Below are 24281 nucleotides of genomic sequence, written 5' to 3'. Positions count from 1 at the left end.
TTGCAGAGGACACAGAGGTGAAAAAAGTCTAGAAATACCCAGCCAGAGGACTTTGCACATCAAGGTTTTTTGTATGTCAGATAAAATACTTTATATTCACTCCTTCAATGCTTCATTATTTGCATAGAAACAATGTGCTTACAAATTTGAAAGTTGCAGATTTGAAGCACAAGGCATGTGTCTTTGTGTCACATGGATGTGATCCATTTAACCAACAGAAAGCCAGAATTAAAGGTGAACTGGGGATCTTAAGAGAAGATTAATAAAAGGGGAACAGACATCACATTAGATATACCTCTGAGATACGTGAGCTCAATTTCACCAAGTCCCTGGTCAACAGACAGGTTTTACAGCCCTTGACAATTTCATGATAAATTTACAATACAAAACTGTGATTTTCAAAGTCCACACTTTACTACAGTAAAAGAAAATGCATTGCATATTGTTGCACTATGCAATCTTTAAAAAATATGTATCTTATTTTGCTTTAATATGATAAAAGAAAACTTAATAATTAATACATTTAAATGTTTTTTGGCACATATACCTACAATTTCTTTGCCTAGTTTTCCATAATGAATGTAGCAGTCTGCTATGGAGCGAAGCTTCATTGAAAAGAATTTTCCACAAAATACAACTCTGTAGAATAAGCCTAATACCTCTGCAATGAATCAGGATACCCCAGAACAGGAAACCAGTTAACAACTGTTTCACTAGAACCCGTGTCACAAGTTGCATTACTGGGGACGTGCCTTCATGGACATATTCAGCAAACTCCCTGGAGAAGAAAAGTTCTCTTAGAGTCAAATTAAATCTCATTTCTATTCTGCTGGCCCTCCCACAGTAGTCTTTCACAACAATACTTTGTGATCAGCATAAAGTGTGTGTTTATTTTACAGTAGTCTACCTTTAAATGCTCTGGGTAAAATTAACAGAATATAAGCCATGCATGAGGCAAATAATAGTATCTGCATACATGCATAATAAAATAGAGCTATTTAAAACATAACATGATCAGGTAATTTGGGAAGCAGTTTCCCTTCTGTGCCCTCATCACTGTTTAGCACCACAGGTCTGGCCAAGCAAATCAGAGATAAACCAAACCCACAGAAACACCAAGAGGTGACGTTCTAGAAAAATCCAACTCTCCCAATTTCATCTCCAGCTCACGATCCACTGACAGTGCAGGTGCTGAGGTGCCTCCCTCACACTGAGCATGACGGTACTTCCCTTCCCTGATCAGATTTCCAATATGCCCTGAAGAGACCAGTGCTAAAAATAAACCTTGATTTCTATTTCAACCCCTGCACACAGCTAATACCCTTGGCCCCTGCCAAGACTGGCAAAGGACCTGCTGCTGTTCTTAGAAAACCTCATTAGGGACTGAAGTGGCTCCATCCCTTTACCCAGCGAGGTTCAGGGCTCCATCCCATCGCCTCTCCCAGTGTCCATGTGACGACCGGACGCTGCTCCACTTGTTCTTCTCTTCCCTTGCAGAACTACAAAGGAGAGCAGAATGTGCTGACTTTTACAGCAATCCTTCTGCTCCTTATGATTTAACGACTCGCTATGCAAAGCAAACAAAAAAATCCCAGACTAAGCCTCTGAAATAGGGGGGGTTAGAAGGTCTCCTGAATGTTAAGCATTGTTATGAATCTAAGTGTTTCCATAAAAGTTTAAAGCAGGTAACAAGAAGCCAATAAGCAATCCATGAACCAAAAGTGAACTTTCCAGCAAAGTATCTCTGATTTTATAGCAAACTGTGCCAAATCTGCAAGACTGCCTTTTTCTCTTGCTCCATTACAGGAAGCTACTGTTTGTCAGTAAGTGTTCAGATCCTTTTCATAATTTTTGAACATCCTTTCAGGAAAGATGAGGAAAGTCAGCATTCAAGTTTGAGATTTCTGTGCACTGCCTTTTAAGCTGATTTCCACTCGTTAATTAACACAGGTTAAGATAAATGGATGCAAGATCATATGTTTGAAGCTTTAAGAAAAATTCGGTATTGGTTTTTACACCACGACTCCTTGTTCAGATGACACCAGAGGAAGGATGCACCTTCACACAAACAAGTGGACAACACAGAAAATTTCTAACAATGAAGAGAAAGCCCTCTCTGTGTGCCTTCCTCTTCTTCCTGTTCTCCCCTTTTCTGTCTGTCCCTGTTGATCCTCACATCCCATCTCTGGGCTGCAAGGACTGACAGGCTCCACAAACAAACACGTGAGCTTCCCAGTAGGCTCCTCCTGACGGACCAGCTGGAAGGCAGATGGTTCTCCTGTTTTGTCTGGGCAGCCACCAGATGGGAAGCACACAGATATCCAGAAAGCAGTGCACACTCTTGGCTTCAGCAGGCTAGAAGAGCTTCCCGTTGTCTTATCCCTATCCCAGACTCTATTTGCAAACTTTGTCCTATATCTATTCCCTACATGGTCTACCTATTTTACTCCCTTTATGTGCTTTCCTCCCTTTAAGACCATTTCTGCAGCTAATTCTGTACAACGATCTGGTTTTGCTCCCAAAGTTCAAGGCAGTTCAGGGTGATTTCTTCAGCTCATCACAAGTTTTGATCCCACTGGAAAACCCACCACAAACATTCCTTTGCAGTACATGAATCAGCAGCTCCACAAGTAGTTGAGACATATTTGCAAGAACTTGTATTTTTACTCATCTTTAAACATCCACATTCAGATTAAGAGCTAGAAATATTTTTAAAAAAAAAAATCACGTAATTAACAAAATTACTTATTTCTTACAAGGAAACCTGCAAAGATATATCTGAAGCAATCTCAAAGACACATTATGATACTCATTCAGCCTAGGGCATGAGGAGAAAGGCACTAGGAAGATTGCTAGTTAATTTTTGCATTGATCTCTGTATACTTTGCCCTAGCGGAAGCACATAATCTAAACCAAACTTGAATGTCATACAAGCACAGACCAAGGCATTGGAATCTGTCCTTAACAGAATCGGCAGCCATCTCCAGAAACTTTCTACAGTCAGAGACGCTACACCATTGCCCAACAGCCACATCAGATGAGTACCATTCTTACTACCTTCAGTAGTCCAAACAGTACTGAAAACATATCTGTGGAGTCTCACTGACTCCCACTGACACTGTATTCTCTTATTTTAACCTCGCTTACACTGCTCAGCCACGAATTATGCTTCTTGCTACTTAATGGGAAAAGCAACTGCCAGCACAATGCTCAGAAAGAACAAAGATGTCACCAACTCTTGCAGAAGCCATCATAAGGTAAGAAGCACGGTCCACACAGGGCTCACAAGCTAAATCTACCCCCTTCTCTGGAAAAGACACCTGGCTTCCACAATTTGAGGTTCTTTATAAGGCATATTATTATTCATCTCTTGAAAGAAATTAAATGGAATGACAGCAGAAACTCTACTCTCACAAAGACCCTTGTGAACCTTCTCAAGTTTAGCAGAAATATTTACCTGTTTCTGCATACTGGAAATTCCAAAGTATCCTAATACACAGGACTAAAATGAAAGCAGTCTATGCAATGAATATGCATTTGCATAATTTCAAGTGGATTCATTGTGAAATTTACTAGTTATGTGACATAAATGCTTACGTATAGGTGTATACAGATTTAACACTCCCAACCGGACAAAATCAGACACAGGTTTAACAGCTACAGAAGGAACCCACAAGGTAAAATGGTGGAGTTTTAAACACAGAGGGGAAGATTATCAGTAACCAGTCTGCTGTACAGATAATCTTCTCTCTTTAAAATGACTGTCCAGTGCCTCAGGAGTACATATGTTGTCCCTCAGTGCTGGACTGCCTTCACAGATGCCAGAGCAGTTCCACTTTAACCTCCTCTGAGCAGTGCAGTTCCCACAGGAATTCTAGCTCAAGCATTGGCAAAAGCTAGACAGAAATCAGCTCTCTGCTTTACTCCTCCAACTCTGGAGGCTGCCTAACACTGACTCCTCTTCACACTCCTGCACAGCCATGGAAAAAAGTAACTTCAAGACAAACTCTTGTTCTCTTATTTCACATCTGTTTTTTTCATTGTATTGTTTCTTTCTCTTCACTGCACTACCTATAACACTGGCAATAGCTAACTTCTCTCCACTTCCCTCTTTCCTGAACGGTTTTCACTTGCTAGAAGCGTGGCCTTGAAAACGCTTTTGTTCTCTTGTTTGCAGGCTGCGGCTATTGTTTAATTCACGCAGCCCAAACAATGCCAGCCCAGAACACAGCCTAGTACTTTGAGTCACAATGGACTTAAGAAAAAACCCTGTGAAAACACTATTTTGAGCTTCTTTAGATGGAAGGATAGCAGCTCCTTTGCAAGACGGCAGTGAAAACTACAGCTTTTGCCTTTTATACTTAAGGAATTTCTTATGGAAAATTTAGACCTCGTTCAAACGTTGTGATTCAGAAGAAGAGAGACTGGTGTTGGCATTTACCCCCAACAGACCAGTTTCAAATCGAATCACTCCATAGAGGAAAGTGCTGCAGGACACTGACAGGTCCACAGTGTGTTTAATGTAGCAAACTCTCCGTCTAAAGCAGAACAGGGGGGTGCAAAATGTTAAAGGAAATAAATTGCAAATTTTCTTAAAGCTGTACAGTTCACCCAGCTAATTAAAAAACGAAGGCTCTGAGACATTCCACTACATGCAATGTAAGACCCCAGCAAAGTAACCATGAATCAGCCCCTGCCCCGAAGAGCTTGAAGGATAAGTGAAAAGTGGCAAATGGGTGTAAAAAAAGCAAGCAGGAAACAGAGCTAAAGAGACCAATAAAGAGACTATATTTTTTTCTTAATTCATTACCCAGCGGCAGAAAGTCTGTTAAAGAAATCTGAAAGTGAGTAACGTGACACTCACTGATCTGGTCATTGGAGATGACTGTCCTTGGCTTTAACATCCAGAACACAACTTACGTATTATTGATCAACACTGTGCTGCAAAAATGTTCCTCTAAGAAATTCTCTTGGCAAAATTAAGCAGAGGATAAGCTTTGAAATTAATAAATGTGTTCTATTAAATGATGTTTTTTAAGTATAAAGATCCCTACAGTATTTCTATGTTCTTGTAGCCAAGCCTTCTTGGACTTGGGTGAGGAATTTTAACACTTGGAAGCTTTGAAACACTTGCCCAGAGAACGAGCCACTACAATATCTATGTTCACTCCCAAGATTCAGGTCAGTGCATTTAAACAACAGAGAGTGTCTGTAAATTAAGTCAGTTAAGCACTTATAAAAGAGTATTTTAGAAGTTCCCTGTGAATTATGAAGGCAAAAAATACCATGAGAAAAGAGAGAGGTATTCTGAGCATGGCCAGTGGTAACTGTTTTCTTCAAAGGCAACATTAGCTGCGGATCCTTCACCTAGAAAGCAGAAGTTCTAAATTCACTGGAATATAAAAATAATTTAGATGAAAACAAATGTCAAGCAACTAGGTCAGCCTTCCTTAAAAGCAAACACTTGTGTCCCTTTATGCACAGGCATTATGCAGCACAGCAGTGGTTTCTGTCTCTTTCGAGCAAAACCAATTCTGAGCAACATTTTTTTCTTCCATGAACCCCACACTCCAAAAACCTTAATCACCAGCATCTAGAAAGGTTTTAATTATTGGACAGGCATATGCAAACACACTGAAAGCATTTCATCAGTTAAGATTAACCTGGTTGTAAGCTGCATAATTGGAAGCTAAATGGCACTAATTTATTTGTGGCAGACAAGAATTTTGCAGTCCCAGTTTGATTTTAGAATATCACAAGTAATCTGATTAAGTCATATTCCCAGAAGTCATTAAAATTGCATGCTCAGAATTTTATTTTTCAGGGTGTCCTCCCACAAGAGGACTGCAAGCATCTCCAATTATTTAATCAAATTTAAAGACAACCAGCAGTTTTTGATACCCCTATTATTATGACTAACCTAGATTATTTCTTCCATTTATCTTATAGTAAACCATACTAACCCTTCTTTACTCTCTTATCACCTTTAAAAACTGACAATAACAGTGTATCAGTACGTTAAATATTCCTCTGCTTCCTTTTTGAAAAACCCAAGTGTATGAAGAAGCAGCAGCCTTTAAGACTATGCACAGTTAGGGACAGCGTAAGCCACAGCATCTCTGGGCTCTCACCGTTGGAGTTATGACCCTTGCAAGTCATTATTTGCTAAATAGTTTCATCTGAATTGAAGCATGGAAGCCAAATTTATATTTTGCAATTTTAACGCATGAAGAAATATGTAGACAACGGAACGCTCTACATAAGAAACTGAAAAAAATATGCTGTATATGCACATGGTTTGGGTGGGTTTTTTGTTTGTTTGCTTTTTTCTCCTTAGAGCAAGGAAGATATCTCTCCTGAATGCATTTGGAGAAATCTTAAGAATTTAAGGTTTTAAATTTGAATAAAACCTTCTACAAACCACTTACAACAGAAGTAATCTTCAGAATGCTAAGCACCTAAATACATACCATTCATCGTTATGAATCAGCATGAAATTATCCCTACCCTGTATGATTCTATTTCCATGAACAAGAAGAAAATTAAATTAAGGCTTATAGCCATCACAATTACATTAAGTTCTCAGGCTGATTTGGGAATGTTCTCTCACCACTGAGATCTACATGAAATCCAATTTCTGTGCAGTTCTTTGCGTTTATCGTCTTGGCACTCTGCAAAGCAGTGTTACCACTTTCATGCAGGGAAAAAAGATGAAGCACAGAAAACCCTTAAAACTTTCTCCAAGATTCTGAGGAATTTGACAAAACAAGAAATTGAAGCCAGCCCCAGCGACCATCAGCTGAATGCTCCAGTCATGGGCTGCCTTTGCTCCACAGATAGAGTTTGTTGCCAAGCCATTCATTCAAACATCCCCAAGTAAGACAACAACTGAATGCTCAAAATGCTTTTAATGTAGCACTCCCACGTTGTGAGAGACCTGGCAAGGAATGGTTTCCTTGTCTTGCAGCTTCCCAGGCAAGATGTGAAGCTCACCTCTACTGACAACCACACTGCAAATCCCAAAGGCTTTCAAGGATCCAAATTCAGCAGTAAAATCTTTCTCTCTTCCAGCAAGCAGCTCTGATGCACAGGTCAATTCATCAATTGTCTGACTGACAGATGCATCTGGATCCCAAATAATTTCCTCTAGACAGCACTCACCATCTTCTGTTGTGGGACCAAAACTGTACCCAAGAGTTCTCTAGTACTCCTACAGGTGTTGGTACAGGCTTGTGTTCTTAAGTTATAAAACGTGTTACCTAGAGACCAGACAAATCTGTGCACGTTCCTGACTACTTGCTTGAGCAATGAAGTTGCACTATTAGTTATCCATCCATCCTTCTTTTCATGCCAATTCTGTGTACGTGCACTTGTTAAAGCTGCTGCTAAGAACTGTGGTCTGGGCAAGATGGACAAAGCCAGACAGTGTCACTTACACAGGGAGAAAAAACTGATTACATGAAATGAAGCTATTGTTTTATTAGAAAACTTCCAACCAAACTGGAACCTGCAGGTCATGGAATTTATGCCTGCAGCTTGATTTGTTGAAAAAGGCACTTTATTTTTTTCCCAAACCTGAGACAGGTTTCTCAAAAGATCATGCAGATCTTGGAAAGGAAAATATATATGAACAGCATTTAAATACACTGTTCTGAACAACCTTCACAACAGAAATTCAATACATGAGTGGAAATCTCGGCACAGGATTACCAAGCTCTGGTAAAAAAAGCTCCAACATTCTCTATCACCCATACTACAGAAGACAGGGGTTTTCAGTATTCCAGTGAAAATGAAGACAACAAATGTAGACTACAGCAGCTTAAATTATAGGTATTTTTCCTCTGATTACCCATGCCACTCAAGGAAAACCTCACTTACTGGATAAACCACAAGTACCCGACTATTCCCCTCTTCTCACATCTTAACAAGCTCAGCAGTACTTATGGCATTAGAATAGGATCAAAAATTCCTCTTCATCCCTGAGGGATGACTGCAGCAAGCATGGATAACAAAAATGGGGTAAGCAACTGCCATCTACGCACTGCTGGTTCAGTGTACACCTACAATTTATTCCTAATGTTAAGTTATGTTTAGAAACCTTAACTGCCTTCTAGTTGTAGTAGCAAATTCCACTTTTTGTCATCCACATAAAGGAAGTAAGATAGGACAAGTATGTCAGGGCAGAAAATGATTACAAAGGAACTGTAGAACTGGCACTGCAGGCGTGAGTTGGTCTGCAGAATTCTAATCACAGCTGATAGTCAAAGAAGGAGAAACACCTTTTCCTTACCTCAATACTAGATGAATTTAAGAGAATATTTTTCTTGCCAAATATAACAAATTGGTATGGAAGTTAGTTACAAGTGGCACCACGGAATTCTACATGTGCAAGGCCTAAAATAATTAACAAGCACCAATCACCCACAAATAAAACCAGTATCAAGAGGCTGGTCAGAGACAGCAGAAGTGAACAGAACAAGAACCCAGAAGCATCTTTTAATAAGGACCCACAAAGGAACCTATGCAGAAGGTGACTATACAAACAGTATGTATACACACTTCTTAGCCAGGCTGCCAGAAAGAGCTGTGGTTTCTCAGCAAGATGCTCTTTCTTTTTATTTATTGTCTTTAAATGTGAGATTCCCAGACAGAAGTTCACTGACAAATTACTGAAGGCACACAACACTATTTATTTTACAAAGATATTTGATTGATTAAGACAGCAAAGTACACAACTGCCCACAGAGCAGCAGAAACTGGGTCCAAGCCCTCTAGTTAGCAGGTATTTTGGAACTGAGGAGTCCCCCCACGCAGCCAACTGAGCTTAGAAAAGCAGGAAGTTATATTCCTCCCCAAACATGCCAAAGGCAGCGTGGGACTGAACATCAAGGTTCCTTTGGGTGTCTTTTTTTTCCTTCTCCAAACAGCTGCAGTTATCAGACTTGGTTGCTGCTCACAACTTCTCTAAAGAGCAGCAAATACTGTGGCAAATTATCTTGCAAATTCCACTGTCAACCACAGGAGTGCAAGGATGATTTCTAAACATCATTTGCTCTCTCCAGGGAGTGCTGCTGACAAGAAGTCAGGAGCAGAGCTGCAGCGGCCTGTGAGCTCACAGACAGCATTGATTCACTGCACATTAGCACTGAGTTTATCTTTGAGCACATAACTGCTACAAATGCATTCTATGTACACTGAAGTTTAGATTCTGGTTCAGTGACTTCTACCCCCTCAGGGAAAAAAATTCAAGGTGTAGCCTTTACAGGATCTAGTGAGGGGGGGTGTTTTTTTAACATGATGTGCATAATACAGCATGTGCATATCTGAAGATAGAGCTACCTGGTCCAAGGAGCATTTCCTCTCTGATTTTGGGACTAAATCTAGGTCATGACAGCTGTCAGTAAATATGGGGGCCCATGTTTATAAACTTAGGAGCCACCATGTAAGTGCATCCAATATGCAAAATAAAATTCAGCTGTTCTAGCAGGAAGAATAAGGTCCAAAAGAGACACAGCCTGTGTAGGTGAGATCTGTGGGCAGATCTTTATCCTTCTGCAGCACTAAACTGTCTTAATTTTGAAAAAGAAACAAAAAGTAATTAAATAATATTTCCGACACCCAACACACTGAAGAAGAATGCCAGATGAGAGCTGTGCATTCAGGACCCTTTGCCAGCACTCTTCTTTGTGTAATTACACAGATACATGAAAAACAATCAGGCAAGAGGCTCTCAGAGTAGTTTGTACCTAGTCCTCATTAGTTAGCTTAGATCAAACCACAACTCTCTTTACTTTTTTTTTTTTGGTGACTGGGATAAGAAAATGTTTATCTTTTCTAATGGCTCATCCACAAAGCTTTTGCGTGGAGATGTACCATGAAATTATGCTGGAAACACACATTGTGCATGCACAATACTCCTTCCAGAATATATTATTAAGGACCTTAAGTATAAATAGGCACATAAACACAGCCAAAGACAAAACCAAAGCAGAGCTTCTTTAGCCCTCTTATAACACCAGTAAAAAAAAAAAGTAAAAAATAAAATCTTTGATTAGAAATCAATGCTAGGGGCTGTCTCTGCCTTCGGCACCCGGGATCGGACACATGGCTGGGCAACCGCAGACACCGACAAGTTCGAGAACCGGTGAAGAACGGGCGGTTCGTGTAACGCAGCCTCCCCGCAGCCGCCTCTGCTGCTGCCCACGAGCTGCGGGAGGTCCCAAGCCAGCAATCACCGCCCGGAGCTACGGGAAAGGACAGACCGCGCGGCCGGGGAGCGGGGCTGGGGCCGGGCAGCCCCGGCGGCCTCCACTCGCCGTGCCCCCTCCCCGCCCCGGGACGGGGCCGGACGTCCAGCGGGGGCCGGGGGGGGGGGAAGGACAGCCGGCGCCAGCCGCGCCCTTGGGCCGCTGGACCCCCCCCACCACACACACACACCCCTCGTGCTACCCCTCCCTTCCCGCTCTCACCCATCTGCTCCCGCAGCCCCTTCAAGGAGGAGGAGGAGGAGGAAGCGCAGGACGGGGGCGCCGCACCGCCCTCCGCCATCTTCAGCGCCGGGCCGCGGGAGTGCCGGGCGGGCCGCGGGGCGCGGGGCGCAGTGCGCAGGCTCCGCCCGCTCCCGCCCTGCCCGGCACCGGGAGCGCTCCCGCGTCCATCCGGGGCGGCCGCGGGGAGCGCCGGCCGCTGCCCTGGGTCTGCGCTTCCACAGGGATGGGGGATGCTGGAGCGTGTCCGCCCGAGGGCGGCGAGCCTCCTGCAAGGGCTGGGGAACGAGTCTGATGAGCAGCGGCTGAGGGAGCCGGGGGAGCTCCGGGAGACTCAGGGGGTCCTCATCACTCCCTGTCAGAAGGGTGTAGTGAGGTGGGGCCGGTCTCTTCTGCCGTGTCTGTAGGGAGAGGACCAGAGGAAACGTCCTTAAACGGCGACAGCAAGAGATTCAGATTAGGTATTAGATAGAAGAAATTCACTGTTCGGGTGATCAGGTATTGGAACAGTCTGCCCAGGGAGGTGGTGGAGTCACCATCCCTGGAGGTGTTTAAGAGGTGTTTGGATCTGGTGCTGAGTGATGTGGTTTAGAATCATGAAATTGTCAAGGTTGGAAGAGACCTTCAAGATTATCAAGTCCAGCCATCCACTCAGCACTGCCACTGCAACCACTAACCTATTATCAGCCAGTGCCAGATCCATAAACTTCTTTAATACGCCTTTGGTTTAGTGGTTATGGGGTTGAATATTTTGAATATTCTATGAACATCTGCCAAAGGGGCCGACAGAATTGGCTGCCCCACGGGAGCCATCATGGCTCCCCGTGGGCCAGTGCTGAGGGGAGCTCAGCACCACTGGCCAGCTCCGAGCCGGATGGGCATGGGACAGCTCCGCAGATACCTCAGGGGTAAGTTGTGTCCCCACAACCACTGCAAATGTCATCCCATCACTGCATGGGGGTTGGAACTGGTTGGTCTTTAAGGTCCTTTCCAACCTAAACCAATGTGTTATTAACAACGATGAGTTGCCTTCTGATAGAGAGCTCTCAAGAAGAGATGCTGCTCTAGTTGGTTATCCATAAATTCAGGAATAATCTCTTCTCATTTTGCCTCTCAGTTTACGCTCTGAGAACAGAGAGGGTAAAGTAGCGTCCATGGCCATACTAAAGGGCAGGCTCTTTGGGCCTTGCGCAGGAAACTCCTTTTGCAATCATGAACAGAAAGTTTGCCTGCCAGTGGGCCAAAAAATTATCCCATAAATGTGATGAATGCAGAAAAAGAAGCAGTAAGATGAGGTAGTATTTCAAGAGAACAAAAAAGGAACCTTCTAAATATTCCAAGCAGGGCTCCATTTTAACTTGACTCTTCAGACCACAGACTTGCCCTGTTCTTTGTTTCTTTTTTTTTTGTTACGTTGGCTACATGTGTGTGTAGAGAATCCTTTGTCTGTTGTTTCCTCTCAGTGTTAATAGAATGTCAATTATTAGTAGTACTATTTAAAACAAAAGGGCAGCTAAAGGGGAAAAAACCCCTACACATTCAATGCCAAATTTCCTAGGTTTATGTTTATAATGTATGGTAATAGCACCTTGCCACTTAGCAAACTCCATGTCCTTTATACACATCCTGAAATTAAATTTCACCATTCCACTGAGAGACATTCAGATGTTATCCTCATTTTACAGATGAGAAGACTGAGTCATTGAAATCAAAGTCTCTGGTTATGTCATGAACAAAGCAGCACGGCAAAAAAGCCCAGCCCACGTTTCTTGATTCCTTGTTCTGTATCCATGTATTTTTCCATCTTCCTTTAATCACCAACTATCAGAAAATATCACCAAAATGGTTTGTATTGATTCTCAACAGCATGAAGTATAGTAGATGTGGTGTGAAAAGATGGTCAAACTACCTGAAAATGTAATTTTTATGTTTTGCAAGCCCCAAAAGTAATGTGTAGTTATGGGGCTGTACTTTCCATATCTGTAATAATAAAATATTCATTAACGTTTTGAGGTGCCTCTGAATTTTTATTAGGTTACAGTTATTTTCCTTAACTTTCCCATTTCTTTAACACACTGTGCAATAAAAGAGGTCAGAGTCTATTTTTACATTTTTGTTCCTCTGAGAAAGATGAGACAACTGGCATGGGAGCAATCACACTGGAGGGGATGCTTGCAAACAGAATGGGCAACTAAAATTCATTTTCAGATGAGATGGCATTTTCTTTTCTTTCCATCTCAACAGACACATATGTGAGTAGTCTCGCTGCTTGCAATTTGACACGCCTGAGATTCTGCATGTGCAAAACTTCAGAGTAGAAGGTATGAATTACAGGAAGGGAAATAAACCAAGTGTTGCACACTCAGGATGTTTGTGGTGGTGCAGTGGAGGCTGTAAAGTTAAAATAAAAAGGCCAAGCCCATAAAAATACATGAGAGATAAAAGGACTCTTGAGGTAGAAGTGGGGCATTGTCTCTCCCTGCTCTCCATGTATCTACATACTGCTTGATAAGGATATCTTTTATCTTTAGGCACACAGGAACTGAGCTAAGAAAATCTAACCCAATGTGGAAAATGTGTTATCTTTTTCTCTGATGAGCAGTTTGGGAATGTTTGAGGTAATGTTGCAGCATTTGCAAATGTAACATCCATCTTATTTCCTTTTAAACCTCATTTCTCAGATTTTCAGTTCAGTCATGTAATTACTGCTTATGCATTTTTGGTGGAACTTCATTAAAATTTTGACCTCGCATGGCTTCTGCAGCACTTGCAATAGCCTTTCAATTTTTTAGCATTTGCAGATTTGATTGCAGTAGCTGATTTATCCTAATCCTTTAGCGACTGTCCTTTTTTCCATGTCCCTGTGGAAAAATGAATAATTTAATTTTACAGTCATTTCTTCTGTCCTTTTAGTTTTCATGTGATAGTTTCTGACAAATCTTTCAAAGCTGTTTCAGGCCGAACCACTGATGGGTGCACATTAACATTGTGAGATCAGAATCGACAGAGCCCTGGCACTGTACGTAGTGTGAGATTCCAGGGGGTTATACTATCCATTTCAGTTTAAGGAATAGTGAAAGTAGTTGGAATAATAGTAGCTGAAATTAGTCAGGTAGAAGCTTGCACTTGTGATGACCCAGATGCAAAAAGAAATGCTCAGAAAATACCTAAGCCACTGATAGATCTGGGGAGGGTGTCAGAGGAAGAAGCACCCACCTATTAATTTATTCCTTACTCTGTTTCCCAAAGTATTCCGTGTTACTCAGTATTAGATGTTGTGCTTGTCTGGACTCAGTCTGAAATCTGGTGTAATGGTTTTTATATTCTAGTTCAAGAAAACTGCCCCCAGATTTTCTGTGAGATTACAGGTCCTAATTCTTTTGGTCATTGAAGTATCTAACAGTAAAATGTTTGTGTGTATTCAACTTTATTTATGTCAGAGTCTTGCTGAGTAAGAGCTAAAACAAGAAACCAGGGAAATTAAATGTATTTGTATATTTATATCCCTGTGTAGGATTTTGAAAAATTATGAACAAGTATTTCCAAATGTTTTAAGTCCAAAAGCTTGTATTGTGACAGATTATAGTGGGTTTCCTGTGGTGAATGTAACTTCTGTGGCTGATGGAAAGAAAATCAGTGGCATGAAAATTACTGTAGCTGCCCAATCTTCTTTCCAAAGGGGCTTTAACTGCACATTCTTGTTTATTACTCTCTTGATGGGAGAAATACCTGCAAACCTTGGTGTTACACCCTAAGGACCTCATTTCTCAACTCTGGCTCAAGTTCACTTGTATTTATCTGGGTGAATAACTCCTTAGATATGAAGTTATTAGACAATATTGCCTAATAGAAAAGGTACAGAATCCAGCCTTTAGTTTGTCCTTGGCCCAGGATGTTTATTAGTTACCTGGATGACGGAATGGGAAGCATTCCTTTATCATTTGTATGCACTGCTAATATGGTAAGAGTACAAGCATAGAATTCAAAATGATCCTGAAAGTTACAGATATAATCCAGGAGGGTAAATAGGGACTGATGCAAGGTAAAACATTTAGACAAGAACAATTCAGTGCAGAAAGGCATGACAGAGGACAGCTTGCTAAATAGCAGCTAGAGCAGAAAATAATCTGGGATGTCACAAGCTGGGCATGAGTCAACAGTTGCTTGGTGGTGTGAAAAGGGAAGTGCTCAAGAGCAGGGACAAAGGGTGGGCTCTGGCACACACAGCCCCCCTCTGCTCATCAGCAGTGCTGGAGATCAGCAGGATAACTCTCGGGGTGCTGCCTGAGAAGATACAAGCCAGATGGGGAACACCTAGAGGAAGTCAGAAGAAATAATGAGAGGATGAAGGAAGAAAGTTAAGGAATTGGAATTATTTTTTTCAGTCTAAAGAAGAGGTAACTGAAGGGTGATAATCTGTTTGAAGCAGAGAGAATAAAAGATGATTGACATGATTTTAATCAGGGAAGATTATTTGATTTTAAGGAAAACATTATCAGGTAGGGGTGGGGAAGTAATAGTGGGATAGATTGTTGGGGAAGCAGTAAAGCTCCGGAATTGGGGATCTGTGTCTGGGTGAGCGTCAGCCCAGAAAGACAGGTCTGATCAGAGGGACCCCATGACCTCATGTCTCAGCTGTCTGTGTTTCTGTGATTCTAGCACTCCTACTTGTGCATTTTGGGACTATTGGCCAGAACAAGTGTTATTCACTGCAAGGGTTGCAGAACTGCCTTCTAAAATTAGACGAAGTGTTCTAAGCAGTGACAAAAGATAAATGAGTTCAAGGGAAGACATGGTGGTCATGTGGCTGCTTGGTTGGCTGGCAGAAAGGGTTTGACGCTTCAGTGCGTGACACCAATTCTGTATCCGAGATCATCCTTTCTGTATAATAGTTTAGTAAGGGCAGGAGACCAACTTATATAGAAAGGAATTAAGTGAGAAAGAACATGCACATGTAACGTATGGAAACAGATCCACTCCTTTCCTATCTGTCATTCTGTGCCTGCCCACCAGTTCTCACTTCATAGAATTACACCTATGTGTTGTCTTAGAAAAGATATTCCCATACAAATTTTAGTTCTTGCAGGGGTCAAAATAGGGTTAAGTAAGTCTGTTCTCACCATCTCTTGTCTTTTCAGTGTTTATGTATCTATTTATTTATTCTATTATTAAAGCTGATGGCTTTCCATCAAACATAATCTCTCTCTGAGGTTGGCAGTTGCTGTACAGTGTATGTGTATGGGTGTGTCTGGTAAGTTGAGCACACTGAAGACAGTAAACAAATAATAGTAAATGATAAAAGTTAAGCTCTTACGCCAATTCTTGTGAAAGTGGCTGCCTAACAGTGTGTGTCAAAGCTGCATCTGTTCAACCAAACTGAGATGCTCTGTGCTCAAGTTCTCACTGCCTGTGCCATCACTGGCTATTTATTTGTGTTGCCACATGGCCTAGGAGCCTGCAGGAATAATGGCTAAATACAGACCACAGTAGGCTGCTCCCTACCCCAAAGAGCCCAAACCTGGTCCTGGATTTGCTACAGGAGCTGTAGAACAGCTGAATAATTTTAAAAATAATTTCCATACTTGTTTCCCTTCTACCCTGATCTGATTTGGAGCGGTACATTCCCCAAAGGAAAGATTAAGGGGAATCAGCTCAGTCAATTTTCTTAAGGTACGAATCCCATCACACTGAGTCATTGTACAAATTCGGCACTGGCTGTTCAGATTCCAGCATCTCCCTTTGCCTACAGCACAGTCTGGTAATTATTACTGAATCATTTGAAATTATCCAGAATTTTGATGTGATTACTGTCAATGGCACTAGGTAATATGATTTCAATGAGCTAAATATTGATATGGTAATCCTTATCCTTACTTCTAACACCAAACAATTTAATGTTATCACCATGTGCTGATGAGATAATATATTCCAGTAGTGGCTTTTTATTAATATTTTATTGTTCCAAGTGGTGTTCAGATAAAACACCAATGTGAGTTACAGTATTTCATTAGCAGTGCTGTGCATCTGACTGAGAGGACATTTTTTGAAGACTTTTAAATGACTTCTCAAATCTATGTAATGATCTAAAAATCCATCTGATTGATCCCTGCCTGGAAGTGAGCACTTATGGGAAATACGAGAATACAGAATAATTTTTCAGTTGTTTGAGCGTGAAAATATTTCTAAGTAACTTAGTGCTGTTTAGATGTTTTTCTTTGTAACAGCTTGAAGGTCACTGCTTTTGAAAGATCAGTTGTCCAGGAAGTCTCCTTGGACAAAAAAGAAGAACAGTCAGTCATGCAAATTTTATTTTGTGAAGAGCTCCTTGGCAGAGAACAAGAGAGTCCCTGGTAACTGCCTCACTGTCTTTGGAAAAAGCAAGAATAAAGAGCAGGTTGTAGTGATGATCGGGAAGGTTCTTAGCAAGGACAGAAACTTGGTCTGAAGTGTTTGCTTCCCATAGTTATCCCAAGATGTTTGCTTGGGGTTTGAAGAGTGGCTCTGCCTGCAGTAAGAATGAGATTTGTCCGGAATAGTTCCCATTTCCCAAACTCTGTGTAGATCTTTTGCTTCAGACTGCAACCTGCTCTCCCTACATTTCCTGGCAGGCCTGGATTTAATAGCCTTGTTACATTGTCTAGATTCCCTGCAGAGGTTTTGTACAGGCAATGTGCTGCCTTTGGGCAGCCATTCTATTCCAAAGGAAAGTGAACTCGAGCCAAAGAGAACCCTGGAAGCGATGGTTACACTGTCCCATGCACAAAGGAGGAGAGGAAAAAGAAATGGCTTTGCAGCAGTGGCAGCAAAATCCACCAAAAATCTAATATTGATTTTATGAACACACTTGATAGCTGGAGCTAATTTAATCCAAATTTTAACTTTCTGTAGTATTTTGGTATTTACTGACCTGAAAATCCCTCCTTTATCCCAATGCCTTCTAGCTGCTGTTCCAAGCAGCTTGTAAGGGGAGTGGGCCCTAACAAGCTGTGTTTTAGGATGACTTCCTCCAGTTTGCTTTCCCCTCTCCTCTCCTCAGGGTCAAAGATGCTCTTGGTGTGGGATGGATGCTGTTAGAGCTGTGCCATAAAGGCCCGTATGTGAGCCTGGCACAGGGAAGTGCTGGCTGCATTCACTGTGCTGAGAAGCTGTGAGTAACCTGGGAGTAACAGCTTGTTAATTCTGCTGCTGAATTTGCCTCTCTCCCATTCAATTATTCAAATCTTACCTAGTTCATTATGGGGTGAAGTCTATGGGTCCTATTCAGCAGCATCAAGAAAAATTTTCAGCTCTTGGATTACTTAATCAGTTTTAAAACACCAATTTCATACTGAAATAATGTTTAGGCAAACAGTGAAGTTTCTATCTGTAAGAAAATTTATTTGGAGAAGAGCTTTAGCAGTGTGGTTGTTACTGAACTCTATGGTGTTCCTTCCTTTTTTGGCTTGGAGATTGCTGCCTTGGCAATTCCCACTGGCTCCTTACATGGCTTGGAAAGACCCTGGTCTCACAGACTGCTTCACCATAGACCCTACCTTGTCCTCCCATGAAATGGGCCCTCTGCTCCTGACCAGCTGAATGAACTGAAGTGGGATTCTGCAGGGACAAGCAGGAGGCCCCTGCCACGGTTTGGGACTGTAACACTGTGAAGCTCCTGTATTCCAGCACAGAAAGAGGGCAAGGAGATAAATGACTCCAGTGTTTATTTGTTTTGCCTAAAGAAGGTTCTTTGTAAGCGTATTCCACATGAGGATTCTTCTATCCACGTAAATAGATCCCTTGTGTCTGAATTTAAGTCTCTGTATATTGTTCCTTGTGCAATGGCTTAGAAATACTTTGGAGGCATTATCTGAGAGCTTCTGTGGCTTCTCTCACATATTTCCCCTGCCTCCCTGCTTCTACACATCTATGCACACACAGTGAGAGATGCAGGGTCAGATTCTGATCAGACTTCTGCTCATTTTACACTTAGAAAACTCTTTTTGCGCTTTTTTATTTTCTGAGTTTCACCCATAAATCACTTTTGGACCCACTAGGTAGTTCTTTGTGAACACTAGCCCAACAAGAGCTGTGCTACTGAGAACCTCAGACTCCAGAAGGAGTGATAACTGGCCAAATTTGGAGCTGAGAGCCTTAAAACACAAGCACCAGCCCATCTGTGGCCAGTTTCCCTGCCTGGTGGGGTTGTTTTGTGAAGTTGTTACTACAGAATCAAAGCAGTGCCATTTACTCTTGACACTGTGGATTGCATTGCAGGGACAGCCCCACATATCACTTGCATCTGTCATAAGCAGGTTTCCCAGCTGGGTTACTTTCCATTTAAAGCTTTGACTGGTGGCATGGAGCAGGAAGAGAGAGGCCAGATGTTTCTCCTTGACCATTTTCTGATTGTCTCTCCCTCAAAAGTTAACTATTCCGTGGTTCCTTTGGCTTCCTATTTTTATCTAATGTCAGTGTTGGGAAGTCTTCAAGACTAAAATCTAAGAAAGCATTTTCTAGCTTTCCTAGCAGAACACATTTCAAGATGTGGCTGTGAGCTGCAACAGAATTAGGCTTTACACCAGAGAAAAAGGACACATGCTCCACTTATGAAAAAGAAAATTAATTAATCAAAATTACTATTATAAAATGATCCATTTTTTTTAACAGGCAGGTAACAAGAGGTCCCTGCGTGGACTGTGTGAGGGTGATTGATGTGAGGCAGTCTATCTGTGTGAGTCCTTTCTGTGGTATCAGGGGTTTTCAGTCAGAGACACAAATCATGCAGATGCTAAAAGTCTGGCAGTGCCGCTCTGCCTGCAGAGCCAATCAGTTATCCAGCCCCTTCAAAGCAATCAGGGATGTGCTCTGCAATTAGGCCCCTGGTACAGCTGTCAGTAATGAGCACTGGCTTGGTTCTTGAACTGTGAGTGTAAAATAATAGGTAAATTCCTCATGATGAGTAAATTGATGCTGTGGGCAGCAACATGAAGGATTGTTGCTCCTCATGAAATCCACTCCATCCAGTCTGTTGCCTTCTAGATCTACATTTATTTGCATCTTTGGCAAGGACACAGATTTCTTCCTTCTAGAAATTTAAGGGCCAAACTAGGAAGACATTTAAATATTTCTGAAATAAACGAAATGTAGTATATCATGTAGGAATCCTTTAGATACATTTTGTAGCAATGCTGGGTGATAAATTACATTATGTCCAGAAGAACCCTCCAGAGGGTAATTCTCTTCCATACCCCTGCACAGTGAACCAGGCACAGCAGCCGCCAACCACCTGAACATTCAGCAAAACAGATTCAGTCAAGCACTGAGCACATGCTCTATGAGCTTTTCAAGGCAAACCCTTCAGTTTTGGTACTCTCCAACCCACGTTCAGCTAACAGAAACCTCTAGGGCTCTTGTTTTCTGGGAGTTAATGGCTTTCAGTATGACTGCTATTACCACAGGTCACAGCATTGCTAATAGAGTTTCCACTTGTTCCCTTGCCACGACTTCAGCTTCCACATGTGAAGATTTCTGTCTCAAGTCAGCAGTGGTGAGCCCTGACTGGTTTGAAATCCTGTGGTGAGTGGTCTGGTATGAGTGGCTGGGAGCACAGTTTGATAATACCCATGTGTGCATAAACTGGGCTGCAAACGTGTTGTTGGGGTTGAATGGTTTGTTCAGTGAAGAAGAAAAAAGGAGAGAAGTTTGAAGAGCCCTGGAGAGTCTCCCTTGCCTTACTATGGTGATGCAGCACCTGCTTTGTTATCTGAGATTCCCACCTCCAAGGTGTTTTAGCCCTGGATCAAAGCCAGCGGCTGTCGCAGGAGCCCTTTGAAGCTTGTCCTGCTACAGGAAATGAAAAAAGAAAGGAGCTGCCAGTGCCTCGGCAGGGCTGAGCATGAGGTGCTGGCTTTCCACCAGCAACACTGGTTATTCTTCTTAGTATGACAACAGCCTGCTTGGCCTACCAGGGCTGGAGCCTTACCTTTTCTCAGGCAATTCCCAGAGGCAGGATTTTCAGCCAACCTGCACCCCACTGCTCCAAGGGAGTATAGAGGCTGTGTGAAAAGAAGTTGTGACAAGTCCTGTCATGGCAGAACTTCAGCTGTACAAATTCGGCTGGTGAGTGGGTGGGGGAGTGGATGGGGGTGGGGGGGTTTCCATTTGAAGTTTCATTTAATGCTGACATTTGCCAGTTATTACTGTACAGTGGAATCTGAGCAAATTCGAATATTTTGCCATTCCACACCTGAAAAAATAACTACTGTAGTTCAGACCTTAGGGTAGTAAGTGTTGGCTGCTACCTACTTTTCAGTGGTAGTTCCTTATCTGCGTAAAGGCAGTACCATGAACCTCAATTAGTTAGTGCTTATACAGTGCTTTGAAAGTATAAGACACTATCTACCTTTTAAGTATTAAAATGTTTCTGTAACATATTCTAACAAGTACATGCTTCAGTACACAGCTGCACACTCAGCGGTAGGCCAGAAATACTTCCTAAGGGAAATAAATCTGGGAGTTTCCGCCCCCATGGCACAAGGAAATCAAGAAAAATCTTACCAGTTTTAAGTTTATAGCATGTGTACCTTCAGAGCATGGATAGCCCAGCTAAGAAAAACAGAGTACAAATAGCTGCCAAATAAAACAATATTTGGTGTAGTGCAAAACCTCTGCACAATCCGATCACAATGTGAGCAGGGCTGGAGGCAGATGGAGAAGGTATAGCATCATTGATTTCCGATTATTTCCTCCAATGTCCAGCCCAGGAGCTCCTAGTTGCTAGGAGTGTGCTGTGCAGTGCTATAGATGTTCTTTTATTTTGATGCATTGGAGACAAGGATGAATCTGACTTCCTCATTTTGCTCTTCAGCCAATGCTGCCAGCGGTGAATTAAATGCCTTGCTAAATTAACAAGTCATAACGTTTTTGCGCTCGGGCCAGGGAGCTGTCGCTCTGTGCTTTGCACGCAAGCATGGCAGATATGTTATCCTGGGGATAGAGTGACAGCTCCAAAGGCTGCAGTGAAACACAATCTGGATCGGACACAGGGCAGCCAGTTGGGCCATCTGCGGGAAGGAGTACCCAAAAAGGTAACTGGCTCAGGTGGGTAATCCCCAGCAGCCTCAAAAACTCAAAGCACCCAGCCTGGTTGGCTATGGGAGCTTACATCTGGCAAATTTGAGAGTTGTGACTGTGGCACTGACGTTTTACAGTGATGGGAAGTGGTTAGGAATATGGATATTTAGTTTCTGTGGTTTGTCCACTTTAGTCCTGGCTCTTTCCCTGGCTCATCAGATCAGCGTGGGGTGTGGATTAGCCAGAGCTATCATGGAACAGGGCTCTCTGGCGTGCTCCTTGCACGTGGCTCTGCAGACCTCACTGCTGAAAGGGTGCCCTGGCCATGCAGAACCAGCCCTTTGGTGTCTCTCTGTCTCCGAAATCAGCAGAAAAATGACCCTGTGAGAGGGATCTGAGGGCACAGCAGCAGCTCAGACAAGTTGGGAGGATAGGACGTGGGTAGGACTGCAGGGCTGGGATAGGGGTCTAGTTAGTGACACCCCTGCCAAGCTCTTGGCTTGCTTCAGCTGTAATCCCACACTCACTCGTGCCACTGGCTCCTGCCCAGTCTTCACCCTGTCTAGGGTTATCCATGCCTCACACCTCGGCTCCCACTGCCATCCCAGAGACAACAAGGATTGATGGGTGAACCACTTACCAGCTGGCCCTGGGGGATGGATGGGTGAACCACTGACCAGCTGGCCCCAGAACATGGGCTCACAGAGCTGCAGAGCGGCCATGTGCAGCCACAGAGGGTCTGCAGAGCAGCAGACCATCTTTTAGGAGTTAATAATAGCTTTAAAAGAACAAATAAGTCTCAGAACTAAATGCTTGGTGCCACCTGCAGAAATAAAAGGAGAACTACTTATGCCTGTTTGCTGCTTTTCTGACAAAGAGCTCAGTTCCAGAGAGAAGTGGTACAAGCACAAAGCTGTCCTCTACATTCAGATTTCATCCTGCTTTCATGGGACTATTCTCCTTAAAAGCCTCTGATGCAGTCCAGCCCTTCAGAAATCGTCCACTTGAACACACTGCAGAGTTGAACACGGGAAATGAAATAAGATGCAAGCCTGTGTGTAGTGACAAAATGTAGGATACAGCACAGAAGGATGCTATGTAATATCTGATCTGGAATTTGGCTCCGGTGGGCTGTGGCAGATGGAATAAATCAGGAGTTATGAATACTTCATGTGAGGTAGAGTGTGTCGACTGCAGACTTGGTTAAAGCTGGTGGTTTACTTACCACTGGGATCTTGGAAACTGAATAAAAAGACCAATTACCACCTATTTCTGTAATGAGAGAGAGGTGAGGGTGGATGTTTCTCCTTGGTTTCCCAGCCAAAACAATGGGCTGCGTGTCAAAGCTTGTGCTTGCAAAGGCAGAGGGTAGAGGATTTGGGTGGTTTTTGTGTCAGTGAGAAAAGGAGTCATCTAAGGGACTCCTGAAATAACAGGAGGAGAGACTTGGGTTTAATGACCTTGGTTTGGAAACAGTGAATAGGGCTTGGTGCTCTTCTGTGTTCAAGGAAACTAGGTTCTGTATCGTTGACTTTTTTCCAGCCTCTCTTCCCAACGGGAACAGTCTAGTGAGGCCCTGGTTAATACCTGCTGTAAATCAGCTGAACATACACATTTCTGACTTGAGCAGTGTCCCCTCCCCTTCAATTATCACTCCTCATGTGCAAACATTAAAGCAAAACTCAATTAGAAGTGAGCTAGAAGAGTACAATTAAAAGCTTGCTTCAGGTCCCAAATGCCCTGAGCAGAGCAGATAGGACATTCTGAGGGGCTGCAAAAGTACATCCTTTCAGCAGGAGCCAGATGCAGGTTTGGATTTAAGCATCTCCTGGGCCCCAAGAATTCCAGCCACACTTTTGGTCAAGGCTTGTCCCTGCCCAGAGCAGTGACAGGCTGGATGGGGTGCTCCTGGCAGAGAGGCTTCCTTGACCATTCCTGAGGATGAGTTAGACCCAGGACTCACACAAGGGGGGATTCTGGCAGCGTGGATGGTGATGGCATAAATGCCACTGGCTGTCAGGTGTGGCTTGTCTTCTTTCAGAAAGGACATTTTATGGGATGTGTTGGGAAGTCTCATATTGAAGCCTTATTCTCCATAGTCTGAGCAAGGTCCTTGCCCTGAAATGGGACAGGGACACTTTTTCCTCAAAGCAATGCTACTGCAGCTGGTAAATCCCAAACTCTTCCTTTACCTAAAACCAAGGCGCTTTTTTTTTTTCTTTCCTGAAATGATCTTGGTTGGCATAGCACATCTTGTTCCACTGAGTTACAAGGTTTGGGCTTTCACATACTGGAATTTTGGTATCTCTTTACAGCAAAAAATAAACTCATATTAGGACAGTTCTAGGTGATAGTTAATGTAAACTAGTGTGGAAGAATGTATTGAAAACCAGTATATACTATATCTATATGTATGTGTATAGATTTTGGATTGGATATTAGGAAAATTTTTTTCACTGAAAGGGTGGTCAAACACTGGAATGGGCTGCCCAGGGCACTGGTGGAATCACCATCCCTGGAGTTCTTTAAAAAATGTGTGAATGTGGCACTTGGAGACATGGATTAGTGATGAACTTGGCAGTGCAAGGCTAACAGTTGGACTCAGAGGTCTTTTCTAACCTTAACAATTCCAACCTCTATGATTCTCTGATACCCTCCAGGCATCTGGTGAGAATGAAAAGGTAGCTGTCATAGGTTAGCAAGCATAGTCCCGGAAGGGACGTCCTTGCTAAGGGGTGCTTA

At 42.8% G+C, this 24281-nt stretch overlaps 1 protein-coding gene and 1 long non-coding RNA gene across 10 annotated transcripts in view; one reads left to right on the top strand and one right to left on the bottom strand.

Moving 5' to 3' along the window:
* MAP7D3 (MAP7 domain containing 3) overlaps positions 1–10593 on the bottom strand; it is a 43619-nt gene extending 33026 nt beyond the window's left edge. For 7 of the 9 annotated variants that reach the window (XM_032124380.1, XM_032124381.1, XM_032124383.1 and 4 more), the window contains exon 1: positions 10470–10593. In XM_032124380.1, coding sequence (XP_031980271.1) covers positions 10470–10548 — 79 coding nt within the window. In that variant the 5' untranslated portion in view covers positions 10549–10593. The remainder of the gene's footprint in view (positions 1–10469) is intronic. The other 2 variants (XM_032124388.1, XM_032124389.1) reach the window with 1 other exon arrangement.
* Positions 10594–10603: 10 nt separating this feature from the next.
* Positions 10604–12497, top strand: LOC116451203. The gene is made up of 2 exons (XR_004243124.1): positions 10604–11395; positions 12173–12497. It is a non-coding gene; the product is annotated as an uncharacterized LOC116451203 (long non-coding RNA).
* The last annotated feature ends 11784 nt before the right edge of the window (positions 12498–24281 follow it).

Source organism: Corvus moneduloides, chromosome 14, assembly GCF_009650955.1.
Source record: "Corvus moneduloides isolate bCorMon1 chromosome 14, bCorMon1.pri, whole genome shotgun sequence".
In the NCBI taxonomy this organism is placed as follows: domain Eukaryota; kingdom Metazoa; phylum Chordata; class Aves; order Passeriformes; family Corvidae; genus Corvus; species Corvus moneduloides.
This window is presented reverse-complemented; position numbering and strand designations above follow the sequence as displayed.